The sequence below is a fragment of the Lonchura striata genome, chromosome 1A (genome assembly GCF_050655825.1).
Source record: "Lonchura striata isolate lonStrDom1 chromosome 1A, ASM5065582v1, whole genome shotgun sequence".
Classification (NCBI taxonomy): Eukaryota; Metazoa; Chordata; class Aves; order Passeriformes; family Estrildidae; genus Lonchura; species Lonchura striata.
The window spans coordinates 38156110-38180295 of record NC_140741.1 but is presented as its reverse complement, the minus strand read 5'-3'; the positions used below and the strand labels follow the sequence as shown (position 1 = coordinate 38180295).

The 24186-nt window shown below is 35.9% G+C and overlaps 1 protein-coding gene across 7 annotated transcripts in view; it reads right to left on the bottom strand.

Annotated features, from left to right (window-relative positions):
• Positions 1-24186, bottom strand: part of TFEC (transcription factor EC) — a 94312-nt gene that overhangs the window by 40296 nt on the left and 29830 nt on the right. The window contains exons 1-2 of one of the 7 annotated variants that reach the window (XM_085568327.1): positions 23969-24099; positions 1764-1908 (exon numbers count right to left, since the gene is read on the bottom strand). The exons of 4 other annotated variants lie outside the window; for them this stretch is intronic. In XM_085568327.1, the coding sequence (XP_085424453.1) occupies positions 1764-1859 (96 nt within the window). In that variant the 5' untranslated portion in view covers positions 1860-1908; positions 23969-24099. Of the gene's footprint in view, positions 1-1763; positions 24111-24186 lie in introns of those variants that run through there. 2 more of the 7 variants (XM_085568328.1, XM_085568326.1) reach the window with 2 other exon arrangements.

Below are 24186 nucleotides of genomic sequence, written 5' to 3'. Positions count from 1 at the left end.
GTGCTTATTTAGTATGATCATCTTTCAGTGATTATGTCCTTTCCTGAATTTACACAGGCAGCAAAAGAATTAAAACTTTGCTGACAGGATCTATGTTGCTGTGGTTTTGCAAACCTCTCCATCCCTTTACTGTGCCAGTTACAGTCATTACAAAGCAGAATCTTTGAGGTTAAAAATAGATCTATGCCCTGATTTTCATCTTAATATATTCTAAATAAGTCTACTGCTAAAGTAAAGCAATTTTTAAAATCAAACCACAATGTAAAGACAAAGCAGTATGGGAAACCTATTTTTATAATAATTTTGTTAATATACAATAAAAGTGGAGTGAGGGGAGAGGAAATTCATACTATGAGAAAGGTATATTGAGATTTCAAGTCAAGCTCTCTAAATGTAGAACTATTTTTAAAACTGTGCATGTAATATGTGCGAACTAGGAGTAAAAACTCAAATCCTCATAATTTTATAAAACCAGATAGTCCAGTGTCTCATTCCAAGCATGACTGATTTATTCTCTATTGGGATGTTGCATGACTTCTGTTATCTTTTATCTTTGATTTATTGTCCATTGGGATGTTGCATGACTTCTGTTATCTTTTATCAGTGGTATGAAGGTAAGTTTCAAATTAGATTTTCTGAATTTTGCAGATACTTTTAACTCTTTTAAGTATTGCAAAAATTGCAAATGTTAAACTTTGACTTGATTTTGAGTTTCATTTCAATGATGCACAAGGAGCAGTTAAGCACCAGCACAGCTGCTCCAAGAGGCTGTGGAGTCTTCATCCTTGGAGATTTTCAACACTTTTCTGGACAAGGCCCTGAGAACCTGAAGAAGCAAAAGAAATCTAAAAACAGACAGGGAAATTTAAATTGATAGTCTACATACAGAAACTCTGACTAACCATTATCAAGTCTGGTGAAAAAAGAATGGTATCAGGTTAGAAGTTCAGTGAAATAAATGCAAAAAAGCAAAAGACTGAAAGATCAGTTCTACATAAAGTAATCTCACAAGTAAAATAATCAAGACCAGCATGGACTTAGCTGTTTAAAGACCTTAATCATGGGCATGTTTTAGATTCACAAAATACAATCATTCTCAGGAAAAAAAAAATAAAAAATGAAAAAAATAAAGGGAAAAAATATTTTCCAGAGTAGAAGAATTTTTATTTTTATCCCAATAATCCTAATATGGTAACCTCCAGCAGTGCCATGAGACCATATTTGCAATTCAGAATATTTTGAGGAATTCCCATAATTTATGACAATATTTTACCAGAGCCTGTGTGGAATTTTAAGATTCAGATGATGATGCTGATGCACCTTTTACTGCCATAACAGTCTGAATATAGGGTTACATTCTTTTTTTCTCTCTGTGGATCAATGAATATTTAATTCCTTGTTTAAAGCAGAAAAGCATGAAGGAAGACCCTGGAATGGCTTTCAGGATAGAGTATCCAATAATCTGGCACATCTGTGGAACATGGATTCACATCTCTGACAAAAATTAAGCAATGTGATTTGATTAAGCACATCTAGCTCTCAGCAGACCATTTTCTATTAAATGCCTGTCTGCCATCCTGTTTTTTTGTGAGATGGATGGCCTTGCTTGTTGGTAAACCTGATTTCTATTAATATCTAGCAAAAAGTAGGCACTCAGTGGCCACCTAATGATCCAGACCCTGACTCAGACAAACCTGACACAGCCCAGGACTTAGTGTTGTTCTACTGGTACATCTGCTCTAGTCCATAGTATAGTCACTTACCTGGCCCTTCCTGCCAAGTGCTCCTGATATCACATCTGCAAGTGTAACAAGGTGATGAATTTGTGCAGATGAAGTGCTGGTTCTCCTCCCAGACATTGTCTTGCAGCAGCTGCAGCCATGTATTTTAAATGCTAATTATCCCAGACTATTTGAGGAATGAATGACAGCATAAAAGCTAAAAGTTAATAGATTATCCACTCCCTTCTAGGCACTGCTTTTGTTTAGTATCTGGCTTTCCTAGACACAGTGAATTTAAAGTCTACTCAGAACCAGAAACTTCAAGCATGAAGGGAATAAAAGCATCCAAGACAAATGCAGATATCATGACCCCACCAGTTCCACAAAGCCAAAACAGAAATGAAAACTCTGAGATGGATTTTGTAATCTGGAAAAAGATCCCAATGCATGGGAAATTGACTGTACCTATTTCTATTTTATATCTCACTGACATGCCAGTTCTGGGAACAAGAACATAACAGCCTTTCAGAATTACAGATGCATATTCAGACTTCTTCAATTGCTCTTCCTAATTTGAGCACACACCATCATGTTGTAATACTGCAGTACAGTTATGCAACATCTTTTCCCATATTCACACCAAATTTGCTTTCATTTCTAATATATTGCACAGCAATGGCATAGCTAGACTTTCAGTAGTTTGTTTACATAAACAGTTTTACTTCACAATTTGCTGATGGAATTTTTCTTCTGCTAGTACAAGAAAATATAGCATGTCAAAATTAAGAAAAAATACCTATTTAGGTGACCTAAAGAAGGAATGAACAATGCCACTGATATTCCATTAAGCAGCAGTGCTACATCTTTCTTGGTGTTCCACTAAGAGCAAGCAGGTGACATCTGCATTCCCAGGCTGCTTAGCCCAACATGATTCCCGAGAGAAATAATAGGAAAACTGAGAAGAGATTCAATTAATAAATTATTAAAATATAGGAATATAATTAATACTAGTCAACATTGTTCTGTGCAAAATAAGCCTTGTCAAACAAATCTACTTCTGCTCTTTGATGAGATTTTAAGTTAGGTTGCCAAAGATAACGATGTAGGTATAATACACTTCAACTTTTGTGTGCCTTTTGACTTAGTATCACTCAATATTCTAATTAAAAATATAGCACTGCACAGTATCAATAAAACGTGTTTTAACTGGATTAAGCATTGGATGATGAACATGAATAAGAGAGTGATCAGAAAAGGCTTGGCATCAGAAAGAGGGGCTGTTCAGTCTTGTATTACTCAATTTTTCCATCAGTGATTTGGGACTAATGAAAATTAAAATAAACTAAAAAGCATAAATATTTTTAGACTAGTGTTCCCAGTCAAAGTAATACAAATCTGCATATACTGGAGGAAGAAATACAGGATGCAACAATGAAGTAAACACCTCAAACAGTAAGTCTGTAAAGAATATGGGGTCATAACAAACCAGTAACTCAGCAGGAGTGTCCCACTGATGCTATAGGAATTAAAAAATGGCATAAAGAAGGTAGTGAATAGGAGCCTGTCTTTGCTTTTTTTTATGCCTCAGGAGAGATAAATAATGGAAGCCTAAAAATATTTCTACCCTAAATATTTTTGAAACATTGTTGAAAAGTACAAAGTATGTAGAAAAGAACTATGAAAGTAATTGAAGATTGAGAAAAGGGTATTTCAATGAAAGCTTAAAGAAGCTCAGCCATGTTCTTGTTGTCAGTTTGTGAAAAAAACTGTGAAATTCCTAGGACATGCTGAATGTGAAAGCTAGCACAAAAAGCATGCCAAGAGCCACTAGCCACAAATTGAAGTGAGACATAGCAGAAATTGTGTACATAAACAGTGAAGTACTCAAAAAGAAATGCTCTAACTACTGTTTTCTTAAAACAAACCATCAGTGACATTCTGGGAGAGACAGAGTATCCAAATCCAAGGTATAATTTTACCAAACATATTCTTGAACTCAAAGCTGAGTACTAAGGTAATAACTGAATGCAATACAAAAGTCCATGATTTTAGAGGAATTAGAATGAGTGGTCTAATAACTCTTGCTGTGTTTAGATTTTATGGGGTTTTTGGACCTGAGAATGGGCTATTCTAATGGCAACCTTTGATGTAAATTAACTCTGAATTTAATCAATGCCTGAATTTAATCTGCTACAAAATAATATGCATAAAAATGATCATAATATACTGGACAGAACTCAGCAGACTTCAATAAGTTCACCATTTATGCTGGATATTAATTTGTTTCAGTATTTTTAATAGCTTTTGAAGAAAAATTTTTCACCCTGATAGGATTGCATCATTTATCATCAATCATGAACACAACACCTCTCTGCAAATGAGTGATGGCACTTCATGTTCTTTTCAGCCACTGTACTAGAAAATAAGCATTTAATTATCCCCTCTTAATTATTAAAATGTTCTGAAAGTACCCAGAAATTTTAATTCCATTTTAAGATAAGAAACACAGTCACAACACAGACTATTTTTGCTCTGTATCTTAGGACTTTCAAATGTATTTTAAGGGTTAGGGGAAAAAAAAGTATTTTTAGTTATAAAATAATCCTTTTTAACATCTATTACAAATGAACATCAGTTGTTTGTTTCTCCTGCTCTCTTGATTAAACTTTTTGAGGAAAGACTATTTGCAAAATTATTTAATAATAAAATGAAAAGTCAATTTAACTTAGGAATTATACACTTCTGTTCTATCCCAAACACTATCACCAAATACTTTGGCTGTTCACTTTTATGTTTAGTTTATAAAAGCATGTGTGATTATGCCAATTAATTACTTAAACTAAACACAGTAATTAATTTTTAAATGTGAATATTTTTCCTATAGGAACTTTGATCTGACTAGATGAGACCTACCCATTAATATGCATGAAGAAAGAATACAAAAGACATGTAGTCTGGAAACTTACAGCTGTGTTTTGTTGATGCCTTACAGTATGTTTCAAATCAAGAAAAAATTCTCATGTGACTCTAATGCACTATTTTTTCATCTTATTTAACCTTTGATATCATATTCATCAGGAACTTGTGAATATTCTTTCAAGGGTGAAGGGACTGAAGAAGAAACATTTGAGAGGTCATTGAAAAGACCATGTCTTCAACAATGACTACTTCTTGAGTATTTTGGTATCTCAGCATCTAAAAATAGCAGATAAATGTGGGGCAGGATGGGAGTAATTGGAAATTCTCCATCACACTTCCAAGTATTATGAAAAGAAAGAGAAATGTGAGAGCAAAACAACTACAAAACAGACTTTTCAGAAATCAGTGCTGGGTAAGAAACCTTTCTTTGCACAGCACGGGCAGAAGAACAGTGTTTCTCTCAGGAGCAGAAAGACAGCAGAGCTCTCAGGGCTGTGGCTAATAGAAGCTAGATCTTACAACTAACCATTTCCTGACAAATCCCCGTGCAGGCACTGTGATTTTGATAACATTTCCCCATTGTGGCTTTCTCTAGCACTTATTGAACAATGATGGAGCTCAGTCCTTTCAGGTATTCCTCTGTGCTAACCTCCTTGTGCAATCAGAAATGAGTTGGGGGAAGCCAGCTACCTGCACTGAGCAACTACAGAGACATTATCAAAGAGAGTACTTCCATTTGCACCCATGTACCTGAGAAACTCTTGGCTTCTTAATTGAACTCCTGCAGTTAAGATACATACAGCTCTGATGGCTCCTTATCCATCACCAGCTTGACATCTGAAGAAAGGATCCCTAAGGTCTTAAGGCCAGCTTGTCATGCTTTAAAATAACAATGAGTCTCGATGACTTTGTGGTCTTCACTGGTAGAAAAGAATCAAGTTTTTAACGTTGCACTATAAAAACATCTTATAAAGTTAAGCAAAGCAAACTACAGGAAGTATTTTTACAAAACCATCCCTTTGACTTAACTTGGAATTTAAGCTGAAAATCTAAACTGAATAAAACCAGCAACTACAGGTAATGGGCCACACAAGCATAACAATGGCTCACAATCAAATTAAGAAACCCCAGCTAATATCCTTACTTTGACTCTGCATGGTGACCCTGTCCATGCTCTCACTGATTCATGAAATCTGTGAATATAATAAATCTTTACTGTTCCAGTTCCTCTTTATTGTTGGTGTTATTACAGGACAGTGAATATGACTATTCCGTTTCAAGAATGTGAAGAAACTTTTTGTATGGCTAGCTACATTTAAAGAGCTGATACCTTTATTTAACTACTTGTCTCTGCCTCCAGAAGTTATTCAAATTAGGTCAGTTACTACGTTGTTATTAAATGGAGAAGAGCATACCACAACCAGATTCAATGAAAATCAGTTTTGAATATAGAAAGCACAATCATCTCCATTTGAATTAAAAATGTTAGTGTCAGTGAATTTCTATCAGTGTGGATTGTTCATTCCTTGCAGGAGAAACAAAATAGCAACATTAAAAGTTCTGTATTTGTCAACTCCAATGACTAGCACAGACCCATAGAAATTACAGTTATAACAGCGTGGGAAATCTGTAGCAGAATGATGTATTTTATTCAGTAGTTCAAGATTTTCTGGTAAGTGTCATACATCCAAAAAAATCAACTCCAAAATATAGGACTCATATAACACAGGCTAATAGAAAATAAGGAAAATTCTTACAGACACAAAAGCTTATATTTTGATTTCAGCATTTTTAGCCATTTAACTTCCAATGAAAGCACTGAGGGAAGACAAAAGATGACTGCATTATGAACACCCATATATTTATTTTGTTATCCATCTGTAAAGTTTGTAATATAGGTCTGACATTGGAGAAATGCAGTTGGTATGTGTACTAAATTTATATGTAACAAAAATTTCAAAATATTTTGGTTTGTTCTTCAATTTCTGATTTTTTTTCATGTGGCAGCTATAATCTTTTTTCAATTTTGTCTCATGTTAAATGTTAGGAGAACTCAGAAAGGAGTCAGCCTTATAAAGTATGTGGAGAGATCATGAAGTAACAGTTTTGTCATTGTTTGCTGTACACATTTTCTGGTTCCCCAGGTAAGCAGTCTGTATCATTTGAGATTAAGTGATGGCAGTAATATCCTTCTTGTTCAGTTACATCCAGTAAAACAGTCCTTGAAGCTAGCTCCAAAAAGGTGTATTTTCCTGGTATGTAAAGATATAGACATCAACTATAATGTGGCAGAAGAGTACTGATGGTAAAACTGTAAGAGCAGAAAACAGTACTTTCACATCTGAGTATGTGTCTGAGGGAGGAGTACGTCTTTTTGCCTTTACTTCCTCATTCCTTTGGACTCCATCGTTTTGGTGGTGTGAGCTGAAGGAAATTTCAAAGCCTGAACACAGTAAACCTACCTCTGGTGTGCTATTCTTCCATAAAAATAAAGTTTTAAAAGTTTAGCAATTTTTGATAAAATCACTGGGTTTGCCTGTTTCTAAGATGAAAGACTCATGAATGTATGCCAAGGGGACTCCATCAACATCCTCAAGAAACAAGAAGCTATTGGTTGAAAAGTATGGTCCGTTTGTTAAAACTGGTAACAATTTCACCACCAGACGACAGCGCTGCTTATTATTACCCCTTTTTTGTGTGTTTCAGTCCTCCCTCATTTTGACAGCAAACTGTAAAGAAATATGCACCCCCCAGCCCATGCACTGCAAGAGCAGAGGAAATAAAGGCAGTGCCACAAGGTGGTTTGGTGAGACAGTCGCATCAGGGAGGCTGATCTGTTGGACAAGATATTTTAAGCCTGTGAAGGGTTATAGCTTCTGTAAAGGCACAGACAAAACTAGCTTCAGTCTGAGAAATGTGACTTCTATTTCTATTTCCTCAGCCTCAGAATGATAAAGAGGGCAAGGGGGGAAGCTTTCAAAGTAGGCATCTTAGGTTCAGCTTCACAACATGATTTTTGTGAAGTCAAGGCAGCAACATCGTTTTGAGCCAGCTTAGGATCTGGCCACAGAGTGTGCTTTCATACAAAGCAAGCAGATTGGGTGAGCTGACAGCAGTAGGTGATGTTTCTGTCTAAAACAGGGATGGCACTTCAAGGATAACTATATGACAAAAAAGTTTAAAAAAAATTCTTATCAGCTGATAAAAGAATCTTTAAAAAATCTTCCTGGCCTGTTTTATGTTCAAATATGTTTTCTGGCTGTAAGTTGCAATGAGTGTGTTCATGCCCCAAGGATGCCGCTGACATGCTGTTCATGGGAATAGTAAATATTACCTTCAGTACCTGAACATCAGCCAGAAATTCGTGTACCCTTTTGGCAATACACTTCCACTTATGGACTGAGGGTAGTAGCAGTGGATTTCCAATGCATTAAGCATGTGGTTCTTGAAATATTTTAATAACTTCAAAGAATTTGTGTTTGTCACTATTCTTAAAAATAAGAATTAAAAAAAGAGCCTAGCTTTAAGTGAAAAAACACCTAATATTACCAGAAATCATAATGAATATAAATGTTCACTCAAAAATTTGTAATTGATTTTGAGGAATATTTTCTGAACCATAATTTTGTATGTTTGGGTCAGAAAACCTGTATTTCAGACTAACACTGATGAGCATCTGCTGAAGACAAGGCAAGCAAAACATTTATTCAGGGAGAACTTACAGCATGCAAAGCTCCAAACAAGTTTTGCTGTACTCTGCAGTTGACAGGAAAGCTCAAAAAATAGCATAATTGGTCCTTTCAGTACTGAAGTGAGAAAGCAGTCTTGCCTTTTGATGTGTATTTAAACTAATCTTAGTTCACAATATGTTCCATTCAGCACTAACTCAATTAGTTAAAAAAAAAAAGATAAAATGTTAATACCATTTGTAATATGCAAGAGATCAAAATTCAGCCTTTACATTCTGAAATCAGCATTTAAAAAATACTTAGAACCAGAACTGCTGTAAAAACACCATAAATAGAATCAAAAGTCAGCCAAGCAGAAACAATCACATGCGATCCAGTGTTAGAGTTGTACGCTACAGTATTTCCATCTCAATTTAGGTACAACAAACCTTTTTGCACTCAATAGACACTATAGAATAGGAGTTGGAGGAAAGATATTAGGCTAAGCTCAAACTACTTAACAGTTTCCAACTAATAGCCACTAAATAAAAATGTTAATTAACAAAAGATGATTGATTTTACTGGGATTAATCAAGAGAAACTCCCACTTACTTTAAATGAGAGTTCTGTGTGAATATGGAATTAAAGCTTACTACTGGTAAGCCATTATTAAGAGCATTATTTATAAGCTGTATTGTACAGAACAAGTCTTTCAAATTAAACGATTCTAATGTGGAAAGGAATGTACAACTTGAAAAATTGTCAGTGTCAGAGTTGCCTAGAAAAATTATTGTGATATCTATGTATCTGTGTGAAATATTTTTAGTTGAAAGAAATAATATTTAATAACAATAGCAATTTTAAAGAGTCCTTAGTATTTTGCCACAGAACTTCCAGCAAGAAAACATCACAGTGTTTGCACAGTAACAAAATGGTGTGCTATAAATGTTAATGCTAAGATTTACTAACTGAGTTTATTAGTATTAAAAAAATTATTTAATTATCAAGTGAGTTAATTAGCATTTTGCAGCATAATCAGTATGTTACAGAGAAAAGGCAAATGCTAGTCTCTGTGATCTGGCTTAAGAAGCTGGCAGATAAAACTGTGATTTCATCACAAGCATAAAATAAAGTATGAGTCAATTATCCTGATTTTTATCAGGAAGCTAAAGGTACAGAAATATTGATTGGCCAGCATCATCACCTACCTGCAGTGCCTGGACTTCTATCAATTTTATCACTTCTACACAACAGCATCACCCCAGAGCCTGGGTACCCAAACACAGAACAGCAAACAAGAAAAGACTAGTACAAATCTGGCCATGAATAATGGATGTCTATGTATATCCAGTCGGCTTGAGGGGAAGAAAGGAGAAATGGTTCATAAGGGCATTTCCTTAACTCTGGCTGGAATTTCAGTTAAAGAAGAAGAAACAATACAGAACTTTAAAGGAAAAAAAACTTCCTATCTGTGTCTTAAATGTGTTGTTAGCTGAAGAATATGTGCTAGAAGAAATCCATAGCATAACAGTATGGCCATGTTAGCAGTTTCCTTCAAACTTTTCTGTCATTCTGTCATCACTGTTGCTATTCAAAAACCCACACAGCCTAAATGCTTTGTGACACAGAACTCTTCCTACCGTAGTCTTTTGTTATTATTGTAATCTGGATTGAGATAATTATCTTCAACAGCAAACACTACAAACACTAGAGTTATTCACAACCCAGGTCCCAGTCACAGTTTACTCAGCACTATCTCGAAGTAGTTTAACAACAGAAATCACTGAGATTTACTCAGACTCATCACATTTTCATTAGCTAGGTGCAGAGCATATACCTAAAACAGTTTAATTTTAGTGATATTCTTGTTTTTCTCACTCAAGTCTAGATTTTATCCTTACATTAGTGACCCTCAGGACCATCCCACTGAATTAGCAGATGGATAACAAGGTCATAGTGAGGAAGGCTTTCTTACAGAAAACTAACATAAGGTACAGCATAGGTAAACATGGCTTCAGACTATAGCTGCGCTTATCTCTGAATTTTTTTTTCCTTTTAGTCAGGATGATCTTTTTATTAGGCAGGAGTATCCTTCTCTAAAGATTACAAAATCCCACTACTTGAAGTGTAAAATTGCTGCTTCCTCACAGCTGGATTTCCAGCAGAAGAATTTGGCTTGTCACATTAATCCATGAGTCTCCACACCAGGTAATTTTACCTACATTTTCAGTGTAGACTACTAAAGTTTCATATTCACTTCCAAAATACATTTTAAATTATTGTTGATTTTCTCTCTTCAAAAACATTCATAGTGCAGTTCAGTGGAAATTTACATTTAACAAGGTAAATGAAAAGGTCCTTTTCAGTTATGTCAGCAAACCCCTTTTTCCCTGTAAGGTCACTGTAAATCTTGAATGAGAAACTAAGTATAGTAGTATCAACAATGAATACTCAAGTCACCTGATATTTTCAGATGGCATTATCCTCCTATTTACTGGAAAGCTTTGAGGCAATGTTCAGAGTAGCTGGAAGAGGAGGATATGCTGACTCAGGATGAGTAGCCACAAAACAAGAGCTGGGTTTAATACAATTACAAAAGAGGAAAACACAATGACCAATTAAAAATGGAAAATTTAGACCATCTAGATTAGTCTGATAATGTAAGCAGGGGAAAAAAATGACTTTCATAAAAAGCTATCAGAATACAAAGCAACAGAAAAAAATATTAAGATCACATTCTACTTAGAAGGTGTTTTGGATTCCCCTCTATTCCTAACTATAATACTTTAGGGCAAAAATAAAGCCCTTGAAAATAAAGTAAGTGGAATAAAACTAAGATAAATGTCTTCTCAGTAGTGGGTACAGTTCTGTGTTTTGGATTAAGTATGAGAATAGTGTTGATAATACACAGATGTTTTAGTTGTTGCTAAATAGTAGTTACTCTAAGTCAAGGACTTTTCAGTGACTTGTGCTCTGCCAGTGAAGAGCTGCACAAAAAGCTGGGAGGGAGTATGGCCAGGGCAGGTGACATGAAAGGGACAAAAGAATATTCCACATCACAAAACACCAGGCCTAGTATATAAACTGGGGAGATTTACCTGCAGGAGAGAGCCAGTTGTGGCTAAGAAACAGCAAGCGGTGAGCCACTGTATTGTTCATCACTTGTCTTGGGTTTATCTCCCTCTCTCCCTCTCCTTTCTATTACAATTATTAGAAGTAGTATTAGTAGTGCTGTTCTTGTTCTTGTTGTGGTTATTATATTTTATTTTCTTTAATTATTAAACTTTCTTTATGTCAACCCCTTTCCTTTTCTTTCCTTTCTCATCTTCCTCTCCTTCCCATCACTGAGTGGCAGGAGAAGGGGAAGTGAGCAAGACGCTATGTGGTATTTAGTTGCCTGCTGGGGTTAAACCACAGCAACTGTAAAGGAAAAGAAAGATTAGTCTGTCATCATAATGAAAACTAAACAGCCTTAATAGAATAAAAGGAAAACTGGAGAAGACTTCTGTGTATTTGTACAGAACAAAGGGTCCTGATGTTAGACATGAAGCTCAAGACACCACAGGAGTATATGAGCCAGAAAGTTCTCTGCCAGCATGAGCTGGGAATCATACAAAAAACTACCAGCAAAACAAGAAACAGTCATACTCCTAGTAGGGGTTTTGATCATCTTATAGATCAAACAATGTGGTTGTTTTGTTGCTAAGGTTTTCTTCAAGGTGGTAAATTTTGGCCAGACATAGGATGGGCAGGCAAATAATTTTAAGTTTTTATTGCTTCATTAAAGCTAATTTTAGCCTATCTATCTCACAAATAAGACAATACCAGCAGCATGGCTTCACTATTAAGAGGATGCACACAGAAACTTATTTGAAACAGATTTTATGTCAAAGTATGAAAGGTGTGTGTCCACTGTGTAAAAGCTACTGTGGATTGGAGGGGAATAGTGTCTCCTGGACAAGAAGTCCTGGACAGCAACTATCTCTTTTACTAAATATTCTTCAAATACTGAGCAGTAAGGGGCCCTCGAATTTTTTTTTTTTTTGGCTGAGGACTCATTAAGGGTCACAGAAAAATTCTAGTTAACATTTTTAATCTTGATTCATGTTTACAGATCTCAATTTCAGTGTATGGGGTGTCCAGTAGCCGTAGGATTTAGACTACAATAAATAGAAATATGTGTTAGAAGAGAGGTGAGCATGGATATTAATTTCCTAAATCTACTTTTAAAGTCCACCATTTGGGAGGTCTGATATAAGGCACTCTGGGATGTGACAAGAGAAAAAAAAGTTTGCACAGCAGCAAGACAAGTGAAAATGAGTCATGGTGCCTGTGGCTGCTGTACAGTAAAATTCTAAGTCATTTTACTGTAGGCTTCAGACATGGACACTGAAGATAATGTGTGGAGGGTAAGCAAAAGAGAAAGGATGGTAGAAAGATAATTGTGGCAAGAAATGTCCTGCGCAGCCACAGGAAATAGAAGTTTACATATAACCCGTCATATGTAGAAATTGTTAACAGCCTGATCAATACACAAATTACATGTTCTGTGTCATAGCTGAACAGTAAAATCAATCAGTATTAAAATAGAGTATATAGAGTATTGCAGATGAAAAAGGCGGTGGGGGGGGGGGTGGATCTAGGGGTTCTCTACAACTGATCAACAGATGTTGAAGTCCTTGGACCATGTCCCCTTCCTCTGATGTCTGAACTCAGTAGCTTTAGCAACACAGAGAACACAGAAGGTGGACACAAAAGCAGTAAGTGATTTGTAGAAGGGTAAGAAATAAATGTATTTAATAAATATTAATTCTCAATTATTCCTTCCATTTTTCTGTTCCTCTAGAACTTTTTATAATTGCATAGTTCTTTATTCCACAGATAAATAGGAGGGTTTTTTTACCTACTTATTTCCAATTCCCAAATATCACTGTTAGGTAGCAGATTACTTTATTTCCATCGATCTTGTTGGAGATGGGATAGTGAAAGTGTTTGTTTTGGTTTTAACATTGCTTATAGGTACAAGATGTCCTTATCCTTGCTAATGCTTTTCTAGCCCCTGATCCTACAACTATCTAGAGTTCTCCATTGTATCCTGTGAAGGGCTTTCACTGATTTCGGGGAAAATAGTTTTATGGACAATTGCTTGTAGGACTGGAGCTTTAATCAGTAATTGTCCAGAGCATCCTGCATTAGTGAGCTATGAAAAAATCTTTAAGAAGGGTGCCATGCTTCAATTGTGTGAAAAAGTAATATTCTATTCCTATTTAGATTGCTGAGAATTGATTATGAAACCTTGAACAGCCAAACAATATGTATGTCTTGGAAGAAGCAAGACAACTGGCATTTCTTGGCTTAAGTTAACATTTTTTAATCACCAGACCATGATGTGGCTCCACTACACTAGGTTCTTCTTGAATGCAGCACAACAATCACACCATTCACAGGAAAATCACTCGTTCCACAATACAACAATTTCAATTACAGTGGATTGGCACTCAAGAGTGCTGTGTATTCCCTGCCCTTGCTACATTTTCCCTATATGGCCTTGAGCAAAACTTTGAATTTATTCTCTTTGATAAATCCAAATAACTGTATCTATTTATCACTATTAGTATATCTTTTTTATCTTGGAAAATTTTGAGGGCAACAATTATTCCAGCCCCCATGGGACAATGTCACCACTTTTTCACTGGGATCTTGAGTTGAAACATTTCTTATTCTTCTACAACTATTATTACTACTACCACTACCAACAATAATAATAATAATGCCTCACTTATTTGCAATAAAAAACAAAAAACAGATTAAGCAACTTTATTTTTCACAATACAATGTGAGACTTTGAGACTAAATATAAAAATCCCATCTTTACTCTTGCATAATAACCTATAAACCCCTGTTAAGAAATTGGTAGTTTATAGACAAGAGTAGACAGGCAAATACTTTCTTGTCATTGTAAGATTTATTCTTCCAGTTTATTAGAAATTGATTGTTATGTCACAAGAAAATTCACGGCAGCCAAGATTTTTTTTTTTTGTAACTAATGAAACATTATCATGTTTTCTCTAAAATATTTACAATATTTTCATCTATAAGGACTCCAAAAGACTATAAAACTCAAGATATACCTTTTCATTTTGTCCTTTTATTGATAGAACATGATGTTTCTATCCTTAACTAGAAATGTCTTCTCGGCTCATGTTTATGCAAAACAGATTTTTTGGAAGAGAAGAAAAAAAAAGGTGCTGTAACATCAGAAGGAAACATCAAAGCACTAGTAGCAACATCTTAAGGCTTTTATCAAAGTAGTGAGGGAATGCATTAAAGCAACAATATATGTAGCATACAAATGATAGGTCTATCAAATTCAACAGTGTGTCTGATGAATGTAGAGGACACATTTTTACATGCATTCTTTGTTTTAAAAGAAAGAGCTTATCATTGGTTTTCCTTTCAAAACTATGAGAGAAAAAAATATTTCTGCGTGGGTCTTTAAGCTGTGTCACCTAATTCAGCTGCAGTGGAGCCACAGGCAGCCAAGCCCGCTTACACCTGATGACAAGTTACACTTTTTATATTTTTCGAAGTCAGTGTCTCCAACATGCACAGAAAATTTATTTTGGGCTTTTTATTCCCTTTCACTTTTGTACTTATATGAGAGCTGTGTAAGAAACTACTGGGACTTGGCCTAAGGAATAAAAAGTGCAGATAGTTCTAGTAGATCAGAACAAGTCTGTTATGAAATTGTGGAGCATGTCCACACAATATCTTTCTGTCATTTGTTTCCCAAAAATGTTTCAAGAGCCTCTAAGTTGGTTTCACTTATTAGGGAAATGCTGTTCTTTTTTTTTTTTCCTTTTTTACCCTAAAACTTAAATTTAAAAATTTGATTTATACAAGCAGCACCATCACATGATAAATTACCCAACTAAATTATAACCTCACCTTGACCCTTAATCTCTGTGCTGAGCACAGCTGCCTCTTGTGTTCAAATTCATGTGTTTGCAGCCTACTCTAGGAAAAAATATAGGTTATAAATCTACCCCAGAAAGACATGGCTTTGCTCCCAGTCCTTGCAGTAATGGTCAGCTTCAAGTCCCAGATAAGCCCAGCACCCAACACCACAACTTTTGGTCACAGCAAGTCCATCAAATGCTCCTAGTAGTTCACTAATGCTGCCATTACTATGCAAAAATTCTTAGTGCATTGATGGATAATAATCATTCCCAAGTGTTACAACTAAAATAACTAAGAGTTCTTACACAGCTACTTCAGACACAGTTAAGATTAAAGCCTAGTTCTGTGTGCATGTAAGCATCACATACCCATATATACATACATATATACATATATATATATATATATATATATATGTGTGTGTGTGTGTATGAATGTATGTTTTTAAAAGCCTAAGCCTAATCTTAGTCACAGTGTCAAGAGTTTAGGAGTAAGCCTGCCCATCATAGCAGCAATAGCAGCAAGACAATATACAGGGAGGCATGAGAACAATTTCCTTAATAACATATTTTTCAAATTAGTTTATGTCCATGGAAAAAAATATTATAGGTCTAGTTCTGGCAAATTGTTCCTGCTGGATTATCATTGCTGCAGTTATGTTTTCTAGGATTCTTGAACCCCAGCCAGGAAGAACAAGGAATAGCTAACTAATGTTCAGCATCACTAAACATGTCTTCTTGACCCCCCACTGATGTGCCATGAGTGTTGCTCTGGAGAGAGTGCTGTAGGGATGCTAAGCAGTTGATTTCTATTGATCTGTAGCTCTTACAACATATTCTATGGATCTGTAGGCTGGAACTTCACAGGCAGATTCTAGTCTATGTGGAGGTGAAAAGCAGTGGATTAAAACTAGCATAGGGACTTGGAAATCACAAACCTCAGTTGCTGGAGTTTTACTGGAAAGTATAGAATTATAAAAACAATCTGATGACTCATCTTCACTGTCGTTTTTATTTGCTTTTAATAAGGGCACACTCTTTTTCATTATAGGATGTGACAGAGTTAGGATGTATTTCAGGCTGGCAGCAGTGCCTGTACAGATACCAGAAGGTTTTTCTGGGGTAAGAATCTAAAATTCAGGAATTAGTTAATATTCTTGAAAGCATAACTAAAGTTCATGGGAAAATCAGGATATTTGCTTATATGCATCAGATAACCAGATGATGAATGGTCACAACAACAGGGATTTTTGGACTTTCCTTTCTCATGCTTCTTCTGTGAGCCAAATACAAGATGATTTTTTGCACATTATAACTCATCATAAGTTCTCTACCAATTTATACTATTTCAAAATATCAGCAGGCAAAATCTGCTTTCAGGCAATCTTGACGGGCCAATACCTGCCACCACCTTGAGCCATACAGCTGCAGCCCTCAGTAGCCATGTTTCTCCTAAAATCTTGTGATATGTACATTTCACATTGTACATTTTGCAAACTTGGAAGAGAATTTCAGGCTCTGTCCCACATTTCAGGTTGCTAAGGAGATGTAATAAGCCAATAGTTATAACCACCATGTGGTAGTAATACATGTCAGATTTTCTGCTTTTTTTAATGTGCTGAAATATTTGTGGCTCCTATAGCAAAATTGTGATTTTGGAATAAATTCTGACATTTGTTTCTGTAATGCTGGTAAAAATCCAATGTTAAAAACATTTTTGTTAAAATTGAGGAACTCAAAAGAGATAAGAAATTTAACAAACACCAATTTCTGACTTTTGGAGTGCATGATTGGGGCATTACACATTTATGAAAGATGTAATAATAAGTACAACTGTGAACTAACAAGAGAACAAAAACAGTCTGAGAATACACATATCATGCCTGTTAATTGCCTTGCTATATGGTCCTCTGTGCTTGTGGGAACATGCATGGAGATATCCAGCAGAAAACATGATATTCTCTTCTGTAGACTTACTCGTAGATGGGCAACAGCTAATGAAATAATGTCAACTTTTTAAGAACATTCAGAGCTCTTTTGTTAATTAAAAAAAGAGGCATTATAACAACCAGCCATTAAGTAAACTGGCATCAACTGTTCAACTTTTCTAACAGATAAAAATAATTTCGTGCAAATTTTTTTGCTCATGAAAGTGAGACAGGTGGAGGAAGAGGTCAGACAGACACCATAACACTTGCATCCCACCTCAGGCTTCCCCTGGAGCACCAGTTATTCAATTACCAAGGCTGACCTCTACAGTCCATGCAGCTTTGCACAGTAGGGTCATGTGGATAATGATTAACATAGGTAGACAATTTTTCAAAACTACAGCATGTTTGTAGACCTGCATCTTTCAATGTAGCAATGTTGAAACGATAGTAATCAATAAGGTTGAGACTAAAAAAAAAAACTAATACTGCCCGTTATGGGCTAGATTAGATTCAAAATTTTATGCAAAGTTTTACACTCCCAGAACAAGTATATCAACATGTTTGCAGTTTCTAAATGTAAGAGGTACGATAAACACACAAAGAACACAAGGATTCCTATTTAAATGTGGCTTCCTATCTTCTAGAAAAAAAGAGTGGATAAGCTGCTGTTTATGAGAAAAAGCTGTCTCTAGAAGTCCTACTTTCCCTGCAAAGAGTGATTTTAACTTTTAGATGAGGGAATTCTGAATTTGCATACATAAATGGATGTAGTTGTCTTACAGCTGATCAGGCAGTGCCTAACTTGAAGATATCTGTTACTCCTTTCCCCTCACCACCCTCCCTTCCAAATGAGAGCTCTGTCCCTGAGCACAGAGCGAAGACAAAAAGACATTTTGAGCATTCAAATATTTCATTTAAATTCTTTACTCTAACTGAAAGTTAGTAGTGGTAAAATAACAAGTTCTAAACAAGAGTTCTCTGAACTTATTTTAGTTTAATGTTCCAAAACATTCACTTATGAATATTTTTCGCTTGCACAAATTGTGCACATCTGTAGGCATATTAGTTGAAGCTAAAAACACTTAAAAAATAAAAATGATATTTTTTATTTCCTTGATGCTTTTTCTTGTACCATTTGACAAAAATGATGCGCAAACAACAAGGTGCAAAAAACAATAGTGCACCCAGACTTTTAGTAGCTGCTAAAAATCTATATATTTGAAGCTATCTTATTGAATTTCATCTAATACATTTGTTGAAATTTTACAGATATGAAATCATTACTGTCCTCAGCGACACACATTTTTTTTTGTCAGTCTCAGGCACAGTTTGCTAACATAAAAATGTAACATAGTTTAAAATAAAATCTAATTGAAATGGTATAAATCAGAAATAGCAATGTGGAGAAAAATAATGAACTAATGGAATTGACTTGAAAGATCTTTAAACATAAAGTCCTTTGAAAAAAACTGATAGAAAAATGTTTGTGCATAAAAAATAGCTTAAACAGGATTCAAACAAACAGAAAATAAATCTTTTCCATTATTTTCTGATATAATTAATTATGGTAATTCCAGAAATTGAATTTACAAGAATAAATTTTTATCATTATGTATGAAGAAGTTACATTATTAAATATAACAGGAAAGCTACACTTTGACTTTAACCCTGTAGAAAGTCTTTTTATCATTTAAATATTATTTGAAGGAGGGGGAGGTTCTCCTGCATATTTCTGTGTTCTATTTCATCTTTAATTTAACCCTTTGAGCATTTTGCAGAATGAACAGGCTTCATGTGCATCAAAGAAAAAGATAATTTTGATTAATTCACTTTGGTAAATAAGTAGATGCATTTTAATGTGCTATCATGTTAGTAACTATAAAGATAAGCTAAATTCTTCTTGGTGTTTTTAACTGGTTGGACATCTTTTTTCAAAGACTTCACTATAAAGCAAGAGAAGCTGCAGACCTGATCAAACATCTGTAGGCACTAAGGTAACTCATACCCTCCCTTTACCTCTGGGAGCCCAAGCTCTCTCAAAATTATTTACTCCTGGGAGGAGAAAGACAGTATTTTGGTTCTGTCTTTTCTCAGGGCTTATTTGCAGGAAGAGTAACATTCTTTCCAGCTGTTAAATGGCTCATGGGTGCCCTGAGCAGCAACCAGATCATCCACGATGAGAGGGAGCAGAAAGCACCCCAGAGACATGAGACAGGCATGTGCAGAGTCAATCTCAGTTGCCTGCAGTTCCCTAAGAGAGCAGGAAACTCTCACTGAGCAGCAGCTTGACCCACCTCAAGACATTACTACTTGAGGGGCCTTAAGCAGCCAGATAACAGCAGCAGGAATTATGTTATCCCAAAGATCCTGCAACATTTCTGGAAACAGAACTTGAAAATTTCTCAAACTGCAGTGGAAAGGTTTTGTTTTGTCATCATTCAATATATTAATGCTGTTGAGCTACAGATGTTGTCAATTACATGGTTCCGAAATTATCTCCTATGAGTAAGGGAAATTACCACTTTTATTTTGTATGCTGGTCACAATGTCTGAGATCATGACTTATAACTCATTTCATTAAATACTGAGATACAGTAGCTGAGTATCTGAACTTCTTTAATCAAAGTTTCTATGGCATCATAATTTATACAACAAAGATTTCAGCTGTCTTTACCGAAGTTCTGCCAGAAAGATAACCTAGTATTAGGAGCTAAAACTGAACAGAGTCCATCCTTAGCTTGAGTTAACAGTGGGCTCTAAGAAAAAGTAATCTGAGTCATACCATTATTGCTCAAAGTCATTATACTTCACTTTCCTATTTTCAGTCCTTTTTTAAAAATAGATGTCAAGCCCAGAGACTGAAGATTTAGGAACATTGAGATGAAAAAGAAGATTGACTTATTTTATTAGAAGATTCACTGTAGAACAGGGAGGTAACGTGTACTTGATTCACAGGTTAAATTTTGTGTAAGTAAACATCTGGACTACAGATGTTTTTAAATTTTATAAACATCTTTGTTTTTTATTTCATTTGTCACATCATTCCTAGTCCTCATATTTTAAGTCTGCCATCTCATTCATGTTTCTGTCAGGGGATGAACTGCCTGGTTTGTAACTATTCTCATATTATTTCTGCATTCTGTCTTTTTTTTCCCCAGTGTGAAACACATCTCATGTTGAATGCTGTCAGTACAGTCCACTGACAGCTTGTATTTACATTTGCATACTGTTTATGATGCTGCTAAAGCAATTGCAGTTCTGCAAAAAACAGCAGAAATTATAAAATAATATTTCATGGTTCTTAGACATTGATTACATTTATGGAATTTTTGAAGAGAAATAGAGGTTATGTTGTCAATAGAATGGAAGTTAGGAAAAAAAAATGTGCAAAGTGATATCTATCAAAGGTATTTCCACATTTTCAATCCATAAACTATGTGGTAGAGAGTCTGAATTTCCTCTTAGAGCACTGTCATGACCAATTAATATAATAATCAGGAAAAAAAAATCCTGTTTATTTTGCCCTTTTCAAAACAGTACAACTGAGAGCATATGTAGTGAAATCTGTTGCTGAAGTGGTTCACCGTGGAATTGTGTTTGGGTCACTACTTCCCTTAAACAGTCTCTGAAATTTGTTGTAAAACACTATGATTTTTTTAAAGCCTGATTATCTTGCAAAATGTCCTGCACTTCCTCTTCCAGAATAGGCTGAAAAGTCTGACAAGTCTTGTCTCATGCTTTGCTCTCCCCTTCCCCACCCCAAACTTTCAGCTATTGCTTAAGATTTAACAAGGAAGTTCAAAGCAGTATGACAAAATCAATGACACACACTCAATTAAAATTGATCCAAGATACACAGTGAAGAATTTTATCTTAGGACAGTGAGTGTGTATTCCCATGCAATGACTGAAGGACTGGATCCTTCTGGCAGATAAAGTGCCTCTAACAAAGCTTGTGAAGCCATTTAGACTTAATAAATCTCTAAGTAAAGTTTTATCTGAGTTTGGTTGGACTTACTTTAATTGAACAGAATTACTCTTCATTTCAAAGTCACAATTCATTAAATACCCAAAAAAGGGGAAAATTATTTTGCACTGCAATATATCACTTCATCCCCTAAAGACTGTAGCACATGCAGCGATTGCAGGGAGTTGAAGAGGGGAATCCCACTTGTGTAAAGGCAAACAGCTGGATTGAACATCCTCTGAAGAAGCGAGGCTTTGGAACATTATGTTAAACTGAGGAAAACAATAAGTACTTCCTGCAAGATGTCTAGCCTAAGACTTGAGAAGCAGCTTTCCCTATCCTAACTTAATTTTTCCTGAAATAAACATCAAACCAACAGGTTTTGAACACATCTATATAATCTCTGCCAAAATGAAAAGTTAATAGATCCCAAAGGGTATGGCTGCTTGATCAGCAAGGTTATTTTGTGCTTCACTCTGCTGGGCTTTGCAAGTGCTCCTTTACTGAACCGTGGTATAATTATCGCTTGCAGAAAAGTGTTTGTTCAGTTCCCAGCCTTGTGCTGACAACAGCCTGCAGCCCTGTGCTTCCACAGCTCAGCAGTGTCTGTCCCATTGGTACAAGGCCAGTGACAGGCAGATGTAATCACAATATTGACCAGCCCTGCTTACCCATCATCTAGATGGGCAACATACTGGTACAGTTTCAAGGAGCCTCCCAATGTAAAAGAAACAAATCCTGGCCCCTTGCTTACTTGCTCCTCACTTACTGCTTCAAGGCAGCTTTACAGCACGACCCTCCTATGCCTTTTTGTCAAAGGATCCTTGCAGTATTTCTGTAGCTTTTGGAAAACAAGTGCCTGGGACAGCTCACGTGTACTGGCAATACAACTCTATCAAAGTGAAGCAGCTTCGAGTGGCAGACCAAAACAGAACACACCAGGACAACACACAGCTCAAGGGAAACTTTGCCTTTTACCAACCTGGTTTAGAAACTTCTGATTTACACCTTTGTTTTCTTAAATACATCACATTTACAATTATGGACACCCTCATACCTACATTCACCCAGCATGGCCAATTACCCTGGAGAGAATATGGAAGTCTGTTTCTAGTAAGCAAGTGTTATTCCTCATAGCTCCAGGTCACATTTGTCATCTCCCACTCAGCAGAGATGTTGGGCATTCCTGACCTTGGGGAACATGTAGCAGGTCAACATGAAGAGAAAATAATAGTTTCAAATATAACATTTTTACCATTTTTTTTAATTTCTTTTTTTTTTTTTTTTTTTTTTGCTATGTTTCTTTCATACAAATTCATGTCAGTTCCAGAATGCAAGTTGTGGATTTTAAAATAAATTAGGGAGTTCTATCCTGATTATGTCTAAAATAGGCAGGTGCATTTCTCTGTGTTAGATCTTGCTTGTCCACAACAACAACTGGCTTAGCCCCCAGGTCAATCTTTTAGAATGACACAGATTAGATGAGCTAAACAGAAGCAACTTTATTATATTATTTGAGAGAAATAACTGTGGGATTTTTAAGTTGATCTTGACTTAAAAATAAGCATCTAAATTAGTACTCAGTCCTGTCAGTTGCCACAGTAGTGCCAGAATACATTTATGTATAGCTCTCCAATAGTCTGTTGCTCTGCTCAGCATTTCAGGGAGCACACTGACTTTGATGTGAAAGTATACATTCAGAATATTCTTGTGAGAACCACAAAAGTGGCTCTTACAAGACTAAAGACTAAAGAATGCCAGTCTCCACTGATTTTATTGTAGACCATGCTCTTAAACCATTCTCAGGCTTTGAAAATTCATTTACATTTTGGACATCCAAATTTGAGAGGTTTGTCCATGGCTGTGGAGGCAAAAGACTAAGCATCATAAATTCTTTAAATACTAAATTGTAATTATAAGGTGGGGGGACAAAGGGGCATCATTAAGGTTGGGATTTTTTTAGATCAGTGGGTTTTATTTTCCTTTCCCTCGGGGAAAAATTGCCTATATTTAAAACAAGTTTTTATGGTGGAGAGTTTAGTTGTGAATGAATATAGCTGACTATACATCCATAAACATGGACTTAACATCTGTCCATACAATCGTTAAAGTCACTATAGTTCCAGAAAGTTATTTAATAATTAAATATAAAATGGATCAGTGAAAGCAGTAAACTGCACAATGAAAAAGTGTGCTGTCATGTGGATATTATTTGAATAGAGTCTTGTTCTGAATTAATCGTCAAAATTTCCATTGAACTACACAGAAACTCTGTGTAAATAAGCAGTAAAAATCATGTACTCTTTTCTGTAGTACAATAAATTTAATTTTATAGAACACTGAAATAAAATCTTCTTACCTCCTCAGAAAGCAGTTTCTTAAGTTAATGGTCTAACTTAAACCTGTTAGCTATGGTGCAACACTGGTTACAGAAGTTCAGTATTTTAATTGCAATGTGGTCCAAATACAGAAGGCATTGAAATATCTTTTTAACCAAGCAGTTCCTGCCACAGAAATACACGGCAGTGTCAATGGCAGTTAAGATACAAGCACCAGAACTGATTGTTAATGACTACACAGTTGTTGTGCAGGTGCTGCTCTCACACACTCGCTCAACAGGCGGGTGCTGCCTGCCAGCCTTGGAGGGATTCTGGGGCTCTCCCAGGGCTGCCACTACCACTGCGAGGTCCTGCGTGCTCTCCTGCAGTCCCCGAACCCAGGTTAGTTCCTGCCAGCTGGTTTTTCCCAACACCAAGAAGTAGAATAATCCCTACAAGCAGGTAGTTGCCTCTCCCAGTACTCACCCCAGCTCCTCAGCCATAGCACGGGGGGCAGACATGACCACAGAGCTGGAGGTCAGTAATGCCAAGAGAAGCAAGCACAGGGGTTTCACAGCTCCTGCTTCCCTTCCCATGAAGGGTGGGGACAAAGTTTGCTTCTTAAGGAACTACTAGAAATTTGCTTCTGTATTTGACTTTCATACGCTGTTACAGGGGAAAGTTTGTATAATACCACCTTCTCA